The following is a 15557-nucleotide window of genomic DNA, read 5'->3' as shown; positions in this document are numbered from 1 at the left end:
TTTTGTAAAAAAAAAAAAAAAAAAAAAAAAAAATGCAAACATGTTTTAAACCCCCAAACCCCTTTTGTGCATTGGCGTCTGGACACTTTTAAATTCAGCAACCCCAAAGCTATAAAAACGATTTAATTCACTTTTATAATTATATGCAGCTATTTATATTTATTAAAATATAATAATAATTGTTGCTATTATTATTATCATTAACATGAAACGATGTATAATAATGTTTAAATTGTTTTTGTTAATATTTATTTATTTTATTACCATATTTAACTATTTATGATAATTTGCATTTAGCCTACATTTATTCATTTTTAAATAAATTAAATAATAGACTTGTTACATACATGGACCGGCAATAGTTTTAGACTTAGAGATAATTCTTTATACTGCTATCAGAGTTTGGGGGAACATGTAGGTCCTATTTGAAGCTGTACCCCCCAAAAATGTGTAGGTCTAGTTTTTGGAGAAGACTGGAACTAAACAAGTAAGGAAAGGTGAGGAACCTCATGGTCAATCTTGTGATGTCAGCTAAAGTTATAGTTAATTAGTGGATGTGAAGAGGAGGAGGAATGAGTGGTTCTGAGTAACAGATTTAATAACAAGGGAAGCAGGACTAGATAGATTCTGTTTAGGTGAGATGTGGAATAATATGCTGATGAACGTGACATAAACAGACAGGTGACCTGTCTCGATCACCCGCTTTCACTACACAGAGCACACCGCCCTCTACCGGCTAAAACAAGAACGAATAATCTGTTATGGCTCCTAAATGCATTATCCGTGTCATATAAACATGTTTGTTTGGAGTTTATCAGCACACTAAACTGATTGAACTCAAGCAGTTTAATCACGTGCCGCTCTCGCGTGATCACAGATAAAAGTGAAAGTAAAAGAAAGCTGATGTTTCGCCATTTTAAACAGACTGTCGATTCCTTAAACTTTAAATTATTATTACAACTTTTATAAAACCTTAGACAGGAATTTATGTGAAGCGTGATGGAAGAGATGGAGGAGTTTGTGAATCGGGTGGCTGTGTAGATTTTGATGAAGGTGATTGTTCACATCTCCCTTTACAGGTGACTTACACATTAATATTTTCTCTGAAACCATTAATAAAGATGTTTAACAATGTTTAATTGTGTAATTAATTTTTTTTTTTTTTTTTTTTTTCATGATTTCCATCCAGAGTCAGTGGACTGTTTTGACTGTTCAGCTTCATTATGGATGACACACAAACATCCAGAGATGAAGATTTTTCTCCAGGATTCAGGTACTTTGAATAAACACATTAAATAACCTTTTATATAATAAAAGATGTCTGTTTCAAATTTCTTGAAAACAGTGTCTAAACCCTCCTCAAGTGCTTTTCATTAAAAACGTTTTTAAGATCTTACATTATGATGATTATCATCAAAAATGATTAAATCTGTTCTGTTATAGTTCAGTTCAGCAGGAGAGATCAGAGCCAGAGCCCAGCTGTGTGTCTATGAGGAGTGACGGGTCTATGGGTCATCCAATATATTTTAAGAATGACGATACACAGACTGATCTCAGGTAAAACATTTCTAAAAGACATGATTGGCATTTTAATATTATGGTGTTTTTGTATTTTTTATTTATGATATTCATACAAGACATTGTTGTCTTCATCTGATGCAAGAGAGACACATCTATGAGTGTGCCTAGTTCAAATTCATGGCTTGGACTCAGATACAGCATTTCATTGAAAGAGACGTTTAGCCTATATTATTTTAAACACCCAGCTTAAAAGGACTACAGTTTTTTTGTTGGGTACCAGCACCAATATCAGAGTGTCGGATTCTTGATTCTCTTCATGATGTTTAAGGTCAATCCTGCCACAAAGATCAGCCGTAACAAAACCCGTCTGTGAGAAGAATGACCAGTCTATGAATCAACTACAGGACTTTGATGAAAGCAGGTATATGTGTCAAGTAAATTGTGAGATTATTTTGTTGAGATAATACACATTTCATAAACCTTATGATATATTATTGGTCATGATACAGAGAACAAATAAGACATTTTACTCTATATAGCTATCTCTATATTTAACTCGCGAAACCATGGTATTTTAATTTTACAGCCATGAAGGACTCAAGTTTAGATCAAATCTGATGAAGAAGTTTGAGCATCTGTATGAAGGAATAGCAAAGCAGGGAAACCCAACACTCCTGAATGAGATCTACACAGAGCTCTACATCACAGAGGGTGACAGTGGAGAGATCAGTAATGAGCATGAGGTGAGACAGATTGAGACACAATCCAGGAGAGCAGCAACAGAGGACACACCGATCAAATGCAATGACATCTTCAGACCTTTACCTGGACAAGACAAACCCATCAGAACTGTGCTGACAAAGGGAGTCGCTGGCATTGGAAAAACAGTCTCTGTGCAGAAGTTCATCCTAGACTGGGCTGAAGGGAAAGTGAATCAGGACGTCCAGCTCATATTTCCACTTCCTTTCAGGGAGCTCAATTTGATGAAGGACAACACACTCAGTCTTTCAGATCTTCTTCATGTCTTTTTCCCTGAAACAAAAAAAATGGAAATATCCAGTGACAAATATAAAGTGTTGTTTATCTTTGATGGTCTGGATGAGTGTCGTTTTAACTTACATTTTCAAAGGAATGAGACTCTACGAGATGCAAACAAAAAGAAATCAGTGGACGTGCTGCTGATGAACCTCATTGCGGGGAAACTGCTTCCCTCTGCTCTCATCTGGATCACCTCCAGACCAGCAGCAGCTGAACTCGTCCCCTCTGAGTGTGTCCATCGAGTGACAGAGGTACGAGGCTTCAATGAGCCACAGAAGGAGGAATACTTCAGGAAGAGAATCAGTGATCAGAGTCTGGCCAATAAAATCATCTCACACCTGAAGTCATCAAGGAGCCTCTACATCATGTGCCACATCCCAGTGTTCTGCTGGATCTCAGCCACTGTTCTAGAGAAGATGTTGAGTGAAGCAGAGAGTGGAGAGATTCCCAAGACTCTCACTCAAATGTACACACACTTCCTGATCCTTCAGACCGACATTAAACATGAGAAGGACTATGAGAAGAACCTGACAGATGAAGACATGATCCTCAAGCTGGGGAAAGTGGCTTTTCAGCAGCTTGTGAAAGGCAATGTGATCTTCTATGAGGGAGACCTGAGAGAGTGTGGCATTGATGTGACAGAAGCATCAGTGTACTCTGGATTGTGCACTCAGATCTTCAGAGAGGAGTCAGGCTTGTATCAGGGGAAAGTCTTCTGCTTTGTTCATCTGAGCGTTCAGGAACATCTAGCAGCTTTATATGTGCACCTCTGCTTCACAAACAACAACAGAAATGTGTTTGACTCAGTCACCAAACCAGGTTTGTTGTCTATGTTTAAGGACCGGTTTCAACACAATTCATCAAAACATGTTTTATTTTCTGAGCTCCATCAGAGAGCTGTGAATGAGGCTCTACATAGTAAAAATGGACATCTAGACCTTTTCCTGCGGTTCCTTCTGGGTCTGTCAGTGGATTCTCTTCAGATTCTCCTACAGGGACTAATGACACTGAGAAGAAGCAGATCTGACAGAAATGAGAAAACAGTTGAGTACATCAAGGAGAAGATCAGGACCATTGACTCTCCAGAGAAATCCATCAATCTGTTCCACTGTCTGAATGAACTGGGTGATCATTCACTAGTGGAGGAAATACAACAGTATCTGCAATCTGGAACAATAAGTGAAGCCAGACTCTCTTCATCTCAGTGGTCAGCTGTAGTTTTTGTGTTGCTGACATCAGAGAAGAAGCTGGATGAGTTTGATATTAATAAATTTGTTGGAGAAAACAATAAAGCTGAAAAACTGACGGTTCTTCAGAAGCTGCTGCCTGTGATTAAAGTTCAGTAAGTATCAGTGAGAACAATCACTTCACTGTTAAAACAAAAGAAAATCAAAAGCTCATAAATCTTAAAAACAAACAAACATTTATTGTATCAGTTATTGGAGCAATATGGCAGCATGCTTGAAACACAGTTTTGATTACAACAATATAAATGTACCCTGATTGTTTTTATTGTTTTTCTGAAATGTATTTCTTAAATGATGAGGAGATGTGATTGAGAAACAATACAAGCTATACTCAAACTCCTATTAAAGACAATATATTCAACATGAGGATTAGTTTGAAACAAACAAGTTTAATGTTAGAAATGAATTAGTATTTAAACCATTGATATGGATTTGGTCAACGTTAAAGCCAATGTCTTTGCAAATTGTCAAATTTGCAAAGCTATTGTTGCAAATTTGACAATAAAACTTGACTACTTAACTAAGGTTGTTTATCAACATTTTAACAATTACATTTTAAACCCACAAACAAAGCCCAGCTCTTATAATACAGGGAAAAACTAGACAGAGCCAAAGACTGAAATATAAAAGGCAAAGGGCAAAATCTATAGGAAATATGATATCCTAATATGTATAATACATCATGTGTAATATGACATAATAAAGCACAAAATATTATAAAAAAAAAAAAAAAAAGAAGCTATCATGGTTGAGATATCGGTTGATGGTTGTAAAATTCATGTCATGGGAATAATTTGTCTTAATTTTATGCTAGACAAAGAGATCCCCTGATCCAGAACTATATAGTAGTTTTCCTGGCAGCAATGGGAAAAAAATCAAATATTTGTATGTTTATTAGTTATTCAACTGCAAGGCATTAATCCAAGAATTAATGATAATGAATCCAACTCCAAGTCTAGCCCAAGCATGCAATTTCATGGTCTTACATTTAGAGTAAAGCGTGGAGTTAGTTGGGATAATTTTATGTTGTAAATGTTGTGTCTGTTCAGCCTGTGCAGAATCTTGAACTGAACAGCTTTTGATCTTTTGCACTCTGAGAGTTTGTTTTTCTGAGTCCACACCATGTCCCATTTGTCCCAAATTGTCTAATTTTTCTCTATTTTCTATTGCTTTTTGTTTTCAGTTCATAGTGTTTAACAAGTATGATTTTCATCTCTCTAAAGTCTGAGTGATTGTGGAGTCACAGAGAAAGATTGTGCTGCTCTGACTTCAGTTCTGAGATCAAACCCCTCACAGCTGAGAGAACTGGATCTGAATAAGAAAAAACTACGAGATTCGGGTGTGAAGCTTCTTTCTGTTGTACTGGAAGATCCTGACTGTAAACTGGAGAAACTCTGGTAAGATCATCTCTCACATAGTCAGACATGTTTTTGTCTTCTGTAAGACTAAATCAGGGTTTCTGAAATCCGGCACTGGAGGGCCGCTGCCCTGTAGAGTTTAGCTCAAACCCTGATCAAACTCTCCTTCCTGTAACTCTGAAGACCTGGATTAGCTTGTTCAGGTGTCTTTGATTAGAGTTGGAGCTAAACTCTGCAGGACAGCGGATTTGAGGAATTGTATAATGAAAAATGTAATAATTTTAAATATTTGTACTGGAAAACAAAAATACTGAGTAAGGAAAGTTTTTTTTCAGTGTATTATTTAGGAAATCAGCTTTTAAAATATATTTTCAGTAAACAGTATATTTCAGCGCAAATAAATGATTCTGAAGATGAACTCTGGTATGAACTAGTGACAGTATTACTTCTTCATATCACTGTTATTTTTATCATGATATACAGTATTGTCACATTATTGAATGACATTACAAAAACAGGTTGAAACCATAAATATATGTATATAGAAATGTATAAAGTTTGTGCAGCGCAGGGCTTTTCCTATCATTATTTCTAAGGATGCTGTTTTTTAGAAGGAAGCTGTCTGACTCTGAGATGAAGAACATGAACTTGGTTTTGTGTAACATTAGCAACACATTATTAGCTGTTTGATAACGTAGTCAAGCTAAAGGCTAATCATATCAATTTCGGTTATGTGTCGACTTTCATTCAAATTCTGATATTAACCAAGCCAGCTGATTTGGTCAGTCACACTTTTAAATACATTTTAGCTTTTTTATAATAAACTTGCAAATTCACACTCCATGTACCATTCAAGTGGTTTTACTGATTACAGACGTGAGGTTGTCATGGCAACCAGATATTCGAAAACGCATTAGATGGGATTGTGTTCGTGGTGTAAACGCTCATGTGGTCGAAAGTGTTGGAACAGCTGCCTACTGTCTGCCTACTGACACAATAAACATTATGGGAAGCGTGCAAAACAGTCGGGATTTAAAGTTTGATGCAAAAACTGCATTTTTCAGGCTGGATCAAGCTAATGCACATGCGCAGTCCTAAGTGTGCCTCTCTATCCACCTCTATCCATTCCTGACGAGCCTACTGCGTTTTGAATTAAATTTTCCATTTAAAAAGACTGAAACAAATTATTTCAAATTTCAAAAAAAGGGTTATTCATGGTCTGTTGAAAGTACCTTGTTGATGCTTTTACACTTTTAAATGCCCTTTTAATGTTCAATGGTTGAATAATGAGTAGAATAATGTCATCTCATTATACCCAGTTAAAAAAAAAAAAAAAAAAAAAAAACATTGTGTTTATAGAGTGAGCCTTTCACTAATTGTTTAAAAAGTTACACCCATAATTCAGGCAAAGTCATGGGGCGTAGGAATAAGGTGGATAGGAAGCGCGCATCTGACTGTTTCTATAGGAACCGGAGCTTCTAACGGCTGCTGTAGTGACGCAATGACTTTACCATTTGGCGATAGGCTCTTATTTAGATGGCGGGACTTATTTCGCGTTGCACTTTCTCCAATTCATAATAATACAAGTGCACCGTCTTTCTATATATAAAGTTGAAGTACCTGCTGAAATTTTCCCTTCCAAATGTGCATTCTGAATAATAAATACATTTATTTCCCAACTAACCTGCTGCAGTCCAGTGCTCGTCTTCACATTAACAGTTTTTCTCTTACTAATCATATTTCACCTGTTGAGTTAAATGAATTTGACTGATAAACACCCTTATAGAAATAACCATGGCTTTATTATAGTAAAAGTGTAGTAACCATGTTTTTTCACAGATTGATTGCCCTTTGTATTACCAGTTTTACTACAAATACCATAATTAAAATATGGTTAGCAAAACCATGGTTAATTTGTGGTTACCATGGTTTAACTACAATAACCATGTTTTTAAAAATGAATAAATAAAATATGTTGATTCTGATCTTATTCATCAGGTCTCACACACTGCAGCGTCGCGGTCACTATTTAGACGAGCTCTGACACCGTGTGGTGAAATAATCACAGATGTTTACAGGCCACGGCTTTCTCAGATCAGCTTATGTTGATTAAAACTACAAATTCTGTTGAGTTTGGAAAATTCTGTACACATTAATCATCAGAATATCTCTTCTCCTGTCTCTGGAAATGTCTGGATTTTGAAATCATCCTGCAGTTGCTCATTTTAAGAGGAGTTTATTCAACTAGGCGATTACAGCACAATGAAAATATGTACATAACTGGAAGAATCGATACACTGCTTCGACAAGCACTTCCAGTGATCAATTCCACTGCTGTGATAAAGGTCTATTGAGTAACATTTGGATGTAAACATGGCTGCGGGAACTAGGGTTGCTGAGGGTGCTGCAGCACCCCCTGTCAATGAGTTTTAGGGGATAAAATTATTGACTGCAGGAGGACTTTAATCTTTAAAAATGAAGATTGTCCCCCGGTTTCACAGACAAGGCTTAAGTTAGTTGTTCATTTTCTACTATTAGTACGCCATTTTGGGTTTAACTTCCCCAATAGTGTAAACACTGAGCCTCCCAGACACCATCAAAACATTAAGAGCGGTCTGCTCAGATCGTCAGTCTCTTTCCAGCTCAATCTATCCATGGGTTTCATGTGACGTTTTATTGCCTCCATTTTTGTGTCCGGTCACAGCTGCGTGACCTGTTTCAGTCTATAGTCACAGCAGCCTCAACTACAAGAGGAAGATCAACGAAACACTCCTAGAAAGTTCACAACAAGGTTACAATATGCCTGGGATATGTGGTGCTGTTAGCTGTAATAACAGTCGTCAGAGAAACCCCGAACTACAATTTTATTCAATCCCAAAGGAGTTAGATCGGCAGAATTGTTGGCTTCAATCACAAGGGACCACACCACTGGCAGCCAAACAGCAATGCGCAACATTAATAACTACTGGGACTGTCATTTACATAACAATATAATGAGACCACTATTGTAATAAAACGTTGTGAATTCAGAATGTTTAACTCCAGTAGACACGCACTTCCCACAACAACGCGCTGAAACAACGTTGTTTCAGCGCGTTGTTGTGGGAAGTTCGTGTCTACTGGAGTTAAACATTCTGATTAGCACACAACTTAGTTCAAGCTTCACTTGTGCATTCGCGTCATTTTGTGCAAATAAAAATCGTAATATTACATTTATGTAGTAGCCTATAAATATCTGATTAATCTCATATAGGATGCGTTTTGTTGAGGTAAATAACCTGCAGAGCTTTATTGTACTGATGATCATCTTGCTCTCAAACAGCAACGCACAACATTAATAACTATGATTGGGGCTGTCTTATTCATAACATTATAATTGTATACACTATTGTAATAAAACGTGAATTCTTTGGGTTTAGTTGATGTTTCGGAGTGTTGTTACGGGAAGAATGTATCCACAACAGCATTATTCTGACTACGTAGTTCAAGTTCATCTGTGCGTGATTTTGTGCAAATAGTTGTAATATTATTTTTATTTTGTATAAATATCTGAATTATCTTATATAGGATGTGTTCCTTTGAGTTAATGAACCTTCTAGCTTCAGTTTATGGTATTCATTCTCTTCAGCTTCAGCGTGCGCAGCTCAAACAGCAATGATGATATTACAGTCATTAAAGATGTTTACTATTACTGTAATATTAAAAATGTTTCATTTTTTTTTTTCAAAAACATTAATGCATTATTTTTTATAACTAGCACTTGTACTGTTCTCGTATTATTTTCATCAACGTATGGTTTGATTAAAATCATTTCCTTATTTCCAATTATTTATTCCACCATGGCACATGCATTTTGTTTCTTTATTGTCTAAATAATGTTGTCAAATGACTTGTTTACATTTAGGTATTTTATGTTATTTTATTTATATTTTTGTTAGGTAATAGATTTTTTGGTAACACTTTCTCTGGTTTATGGCGATGAACATGTACAAGATATCCACCTTATTCTCGTGGGCACTACTGTAGAAATGTTTTTAAGGGACAAAACACAGTTGGAGGTAATAAAAAAAGGATCACAAACAATAACAAATGGTTTTTTCCAAATATCGATATTTTTCACAAATAGTCTCATTTAGATCATTGCTGTTTGAGCTGCTCGCGCTGAAGCTGAAGAGATGAACACCCGTAAACTGAAGCGCTTTGCTAGAAGGTTAATTAATTCAACAGAACACATTATATATAGGATAATTCAGATATATTTATACAAGATAAACATAATATTACAACTTAAATTTGCACAAAATCATGCACTTTTACATTTTTAATAAAACATTGTTTAGTATGTTTTTAAAAGCTATTTTAAATATGAGGACTCATGAAATGTCCTCATACTTCATGTTTACGTAGTAATACCAGTGTAATACCCATGTCATTATACAAATTTATCATAAATCACAGTTTTTTTTCCTCACTAATGGAGTGTTTGAGTGATGGGCTGGGTCATTTACCAGTCCCAGAAATTCATAGATTCACTTGCAAACATTAGCAGTACAACACATTCAGAACAAAAGCCAAATGGTTTACAAGATAAGATTGCCACAGATAATGACTAAAATGTTAGTAGTTGTCAACCATACATCCTACTCTAGTTTTACCACACTATATAGATCTGGATAGTCAACAGTTCTAGAATTTCAGTCAAATACATGCTGTTTTCACTGTATAAAACCAACAATGCTTAAAATGGCCTTTCATATATGTTAATACATTAAAAACAAGACAAGGTGAAGAATAGCAGTCACAGCAGCAATCGTTCTCCACTCCGCCACGTTTAAAGTTTATGACATGCCCAACTCTGAAACTTAAAGTATGAGTATGTGTGCGACCGATGGTTAAATATGGTTTAGATAAAGGGGTTTGGGTGGCTAATAATCTAAATTTAACCTGGTAAAAATATTTTTTTAATGTTACCCCTGTTACATTTCATCTGCAAAAACAATGTGGACTATTATAAGGCTCCGTTAGGCCATGAGGTTTTAAATGCATCATTACACAACACATGAAGAGAGTCTCCGCATGAAAGACCCACGACTGGCACATCAACAAGCTACTTCTTTTCTCTTCAATACGGTAGAAATTTAAATAAAACGTGGAGGAGTTTAACTGTGACAAGATGATTGACAGGCCAGTTTACAGTGCAGGATGCGTGATAGTTCGTCCAAAGCTTGTCTACTCTTTCGCTACACACTCAAAAGTATGAACTTTTTCTTCACAAAAAGAGTGCATCATTTTTGGGTAAAGTATAAGCAGGTGAATTGGATGCAGCAACTATCTTGCAGAGTTTAGCTTTAACCCCAATAAAACACACCTGAAGCAGCGAATCAAGATCTTACTAGAAAACTTACAAGAAACTTCCAGTCAGGTGTGTTGAGGTAAGTTGGAGCTAAACTCTGCAGGACAGTGACCCTCCAAGGACAGAGTTTAGACACCCCTGCAATAGAGGTATATTTTACATATTTTTATTTTATTTTGATATTTAGACAGTTTTTCATTTACTGATGAGAAGATTTTTACTAAAAGCATGATAATATAAAATGTGGCTTGGTGCTCCTGTTTTTGACCCACCAACCATTACTAATATTTTATGTAGTAGATCAGGGTTTAGAGTTTAGCTTCAATCTTAATCAGACATGGATTACTTAAAACCCCTGTTGTAGAAGAATCAAACATCTGTTGATGTAATGAGTGCATTTTTAGTTAGGAACTGTTGTTGTCAAATATTTTTTTTTTTTATTGTTTCACCTTTTAAATCAGTATAAAATTACCAGTATTTTCCATCATAATATGGTATAACTGGTTTTGCATATATCATGGCAAGCCTAGTTGGCACCCCTAATTTGCTCTTGACCGAAGAAACCAAATACAAAGAACCATATGAACAGACAAAACATGACAACCTGATCCTCTCTTTGCTTATTCTATACTTGTTCTGAAATCATTGAAAAAAGTTGATTTTGTTTTGAGCCTTCACCACAACATCAGTGGATCATACAATATTAACAAACAACAAGTTAATATATTTAAGACATATATATTAGACATATTTAATGGTCTGTGTAGAATTGTGACTTGTACCTGTTGATCTGAACTGAGAGAGTGAAGAGTGTGTCATTGTTCTCTACAGGTTGAGGGATTGTGGAGTCACAGATGAAGGTTGTGCTGCTCTGGCTTCAGCTCTGAGATCAAACCCCTCACACCTGAGAGATCTGGATCTGTCTGGGAATAAACTAGGAGATTCAGTTCATCTGCTCTCTGCTGTACTGGAGGATCCTCACTGTAAACTGGAGATACTGTGGTAAGATTGTCTCTTGATAGTCACACGTGTCTTTGTCCTCAGTAAGATGAATCATTTGATGTATTGATTCTGATACTGAAGATGAACTCTGTTATGAACTGGTGACTGTATTACCTTTTCATATCACTGTAATTTTTATCATGATGTACAGTATTGTCAATATTGAATGACATTACAAAAACAAGATGAAACCATACACAGTAAAAAATGTAATAAAGTAAAGCAAATTTAACAGATTAAAGTGAAAAAAAAAAAAAAAAAATCCCTAACTATAAAGAACAATAATAAAGATAATGTATAAAATAATAAATAATAATAATAATTAAAAAAAAATAAATAAATCATTTTCGACAAATATCTGGATGTGTCTTTCTAGGCTGGCATGGTTTAGTTCAGATTAAAATAAATATTAAGGACCCCCTGTGGTGAAAATCAAGTTTTTAATGTTGTTTTATACGTCCATGTGATGTTTTTATGCTTTAAGACAAACCATGTGCAAATTCATCAGTCAACACCATTGCTGAGCAGTTTCTCCTTAAAACTGCAGTGAACAAAAGACGTGTTTGAACCGTCCCTAATTCCTACCAAATATGAACCAATCCCGTCAACGTGCAGGGCTTTTCCTATCATTATTTATTTCTAAGGATGCTGATTTTCAGAAGAAAGCTGTCAGACTCTGAGATGAAGAACGGGAACATGGTTTGTGTAACATTAGCAACACATTATTAGCTGTTTGATAATGTAGTCAAGCCAAAGGCTAATCATATTAATTGCCGTTATGTGTCAACTTTCATTCAGATTCTGAATTGATTATATATCCTAGAAAGGATTGGATTATATAAAGTCTAAATACATTGTAGCTTTTCTATAGTGAACAAATTTACACTCTGTACCATTCAAGTGGTTTTACTGATTACATAGAGCAGCAGCAGTGAGGTTGTCATGGCAACCAGATACATCGCACACAAATCACTTTCACTACACCTGTTCAACACGTTGAAAATAATGCACTGTATACCCACTGCTTTAAAACAGATATCTGTTGGGCTTGATTAAAGTTAAACACATCTTAAAGTTAAACACACATCTTAAAGTTAAATCACACATCTTACTGAAAATGGCAAATTAAGCAGTTTATATTTAAAAATCTTTAAGTTTTGTTCTGTGTAAATTGAATAACATTTGGATGTAATGGTCCTCTTCCTGACATGAATGCAAGAGCCGCTACAACAGAGCGTCTTGAAGATCACCTGTATGAGATTGTCCAGGTCCAGAGTCATCAAACATGACATCAGCATCTTCATCTGACTTTATTTTAGTTAGATACAGATTTCACTGCAGTTGTAAAAAAAAAAAAAAAAGCTAAATGTCCATTCGGCCACACTACAAAAAAGCAGTATATCTCATAGGCTGTTATCCGCCCAAATGCAGATTCGTCACATGACTACTTACACAAATAAGATTGGGTGAGGGAAATCAAAGTTTGATTTGATTTATTAATTTATTTACAAAATAATCTAAAATATTAAAATAACTACATTATATGCATATTTACTTTTGAAAATATTAATTAAAAATATATATTTAGTCAAATCTTGGATCCTAACCTCACAAACTACTCCTGTGGTTGTAAATAGAAACATTTGACCTTCTCCAAACACAAATACACACTGGAGTGTTTACCAAATCTGTTTCATTAATATGATATTATATTATTACAGTATCAGCTGATGGTGCTCTTGCTTTGGTGTGCGTGTGCTTAGCACCCTCAAGAACCCCCGCAGAACTGGACCTGCCTGTACAATTCACTCTTCCTCTTCTTTTCAGTTTCTGGTTCAAGTATATGGCTGAATTAAAGTAATATTTCAACTTGCCATTGTCTATCTGTTACTACAGTTGACCGAGTGGATCAGGCAGTCTGAGCTGGTGTGATGGAGTGGAGGTGGGGACTAATTTGCATATTCATGATGCCACTTACAATAAATGAAGCAATGGTGTAGAGTTACATTTTAGCTGTTTTAAGGCATGAGGAAATTATTGTCCCAGGAAAAAAAAAGTGTTTAAATATGTCATTGTAATTATCAAAGATGAGTTTGAAGAGATACAATTATTGACTGAAGGGGGACTTTAACCTTTACAGGTGAAGTTTGTAAAATTTATGTTAAAATACATTCTCTTAACCCAGTTTATTGTTCATTGTCTACTATTAGTATGCCATTAATGGGTTTAACTTCCCTAATAGTGTAAACATTGAGTCTCTTTTAGCCAGTGGGTGTTTCGCTCCAGCCAATATCAGCGCATGTGAGTGCAAGACCTTATCTTCTGTGTCTGAGGCTCAGGAAGCCCCGCTAAAGGCAGACTAACACTGGATTTTGCTGTCGCAGACAGATTTCCAAGGTCCGCAACAAAACCCCCGATCAGTGTCATACCGGTGCTCGTTGTGGTCTCTGATGCTCTGATGATCAAATATGATCATGTCAGTAACGTGATCAGAGCCTGTCTCCAGCAGTCACAGATGCTGCGATATTTTCAAACCTGTTTAATATTTTCACGATGAAACAACTTGGTAAACTGCTCTAATGATATATGCACCTTAATGTACATGAATGCAAGGTGACAATTTGATCATAATTGTTTTATACTAATAATCTAACAAGAAATATATTTTTAAAATGTAAATAAGTGGTCTTGGCTCTACACTTAACATTGATATATTTGATTTACCATCAGTTTTTGCTGAATAGACATTAGACAGCCAGCCTGTGTGTGTTTCTGCCCAATATTTTTTTTCTGTACATATGACGTGGGCAGCGAGCATAAGCGGCTCTCTAATGTCTCTCATGAAGTCATGTGAGAAAACATTTTTTCGTTGTTGGTTGGGGTTGTTGCTTGGCCAAAGATCTTGTAGTTTGTGCAGCTTATCAGCATTGTGTTGTGTAGTATGAGCCCTGCTTAGACAAGAAGACGGCAGACGACAAGAAAACTTGTGTAGTGTGAGCACCGTGACGATTCATGTAGTCTCATAGTTCTGTACTGTGAGTCTGTCTTTAGTTCTGTCTTGACACAAAACATTTCACTAATGCTGCTGTTGCTGATTGCAATCTGTAACATGACAGATTACTAGGCACTGTAATTGTTTTAATGATGACATAATTCTTGTTTATTATGTGCTTCTGGTGGTGTTCTGCCTATGAGGAGGGCCCAAATGTGAATGTTGTGTTTACAAACAGTAACTGAAAATTTCTGTATAGTGTGCATTAAGTATTTGGTGTTGTTTGATAAAAAGCGTAGCGAAAACAAAAATCAGAATGGTTGTTTGAAAACGTATTTACACAGCATGCATGTTGTTAACAAATTTTAACCGGTTGATGGAAAAGAAGCCAATGTGCGTACAAGAAACTTCCAGTCAGGTGTGTTGAGGCAAGTTGGAGCTAAACTCTGCAGAACAGTGGCCCTCCAAGGACAGAGTTTAGACACCCCTGCAATAGGTGGATCATTGTGACCATCTAGTGGTTAAAGTGGATATTTTACATAATTTTATTTTATTTTGATATTTAGACAGTTTTTCATTTACTGATGAGAAGATTTTTATTGAAAGCATGATAACATAAAATGTGGCTTGGTGCTCCTGTTTTTGACTCGCCAACCATTCTTTGATTATTACTTTACCTGCATCAGGGTGTTGGTTCAGTGACGGAGAGGTGAGGTAAGGATCTCTATCAACAATATGCATTTATCTTTACAAAAAACAAAACAAACTCAATATAACCAAGGTAACAAATGAACAGGGACAAGCAAAGTAACTAAATACAGAGAACCATATGAACAGACAAAACATGACAACCTGATCCTCTCTTTGCTTATTTTGTACTTGTTCTGAAATCACTGAAAAAAGTTGATTCCCTTTCGTGGGAACTGTCGACGCTGCGTATAACGCATTGGGAACCTTCTGCGTGTTTGCGTCATTGAAGCACTCATGTATCTAACCAATCGCGTAGCGAGACTCAGAGGCGGTGACGTCACGACCAGGAAACTATA

The 15557-nt window shown here is 35.9% G+C and overlaps 2 protein-coding genes across 2 annotated transcripts in view; both read left to right on the top strand.

Moving 5' to 3' along the window:
• Positions 1-15557, top strand: part of LOC127505683 (NACHT, LRR and PYD domains-containing protein 12-like) — a 312016-nt gene that overhangs the window by 279086 nt on the left and 17373 nt on the right. The window contains exon 20 of the mRNA XM_051881370.1: positions 11349-11519. Within this exon, the coding sequence (XP_051737330.1) occupies positions 11349-11519 (171 nt within the window). The remainder of the gene's footprint in view (positions 1-11348; positions 11520-15557) is intronic.
• LOC127505687 (protein NLRC3-like) lies at positions 865-8136 on the top strand. Its single transcript, XM_051881383.1, has 7 exons — positions 865-1079; positions 1217-1273; positions 1444-1557; positions 1850-1942; positions 2108-3901; positions 5030-5203; positions 7163-8136. Exons 1-7 carry the CDS (start codon positions 1048-1050, stop codon positions 7206-7208), a joined length of 2310 nt encoding a protein of 769 aa, XP_051737343.1. The 5' UTR covers positions 865-1047; the 3' UTR covers positions 7209-8136.

The sequence above is a fragment of the Ctenopharyngodon idella genome, chromosome 23, assembly GCF_019924925.1.
Source record: "Ctenopharyngodon idella isolate HZGC_01 chromosome 23, HZGC01, whole genome shotgun sequence".
Lineage (NCBI taxonomy): Eukaryota > Metazoa > Chordata > Actinopteri > Cypriniformes > Xenocyprididae > Ctenopharyngodon > Ctenopharyngodon idella.
This window is presented reverse-complemented; position numbering and strand designations above follow the sequence as displayed.

What these genes read in the sequence shown, in the direction of transcription:
- LOC127505687 (XM_051881383.1), top strand. Translation starts at nt 1,048, where the DNA reads ATGAAGGTGATTGTTCACATCTCCCTTTACAG. An exon ending in GTTCACATCTCCCTTTACAG is followed by an intron (nt 1,080 to 1,216) that starts GTGACTTACACA and finishes TTGACTGTTCAG; the next exon opens with CTTCATTATGGATGACACAC. An exon ending in GATTTTTCTCCAGGATTCAG is followed by an intron (nt 1,274 to 1,443) that starts GTACTTTGAATA and finishes GTTCTGTTATAG; the next exon opens with TTCAGTTCAGCAGGAGAGAT.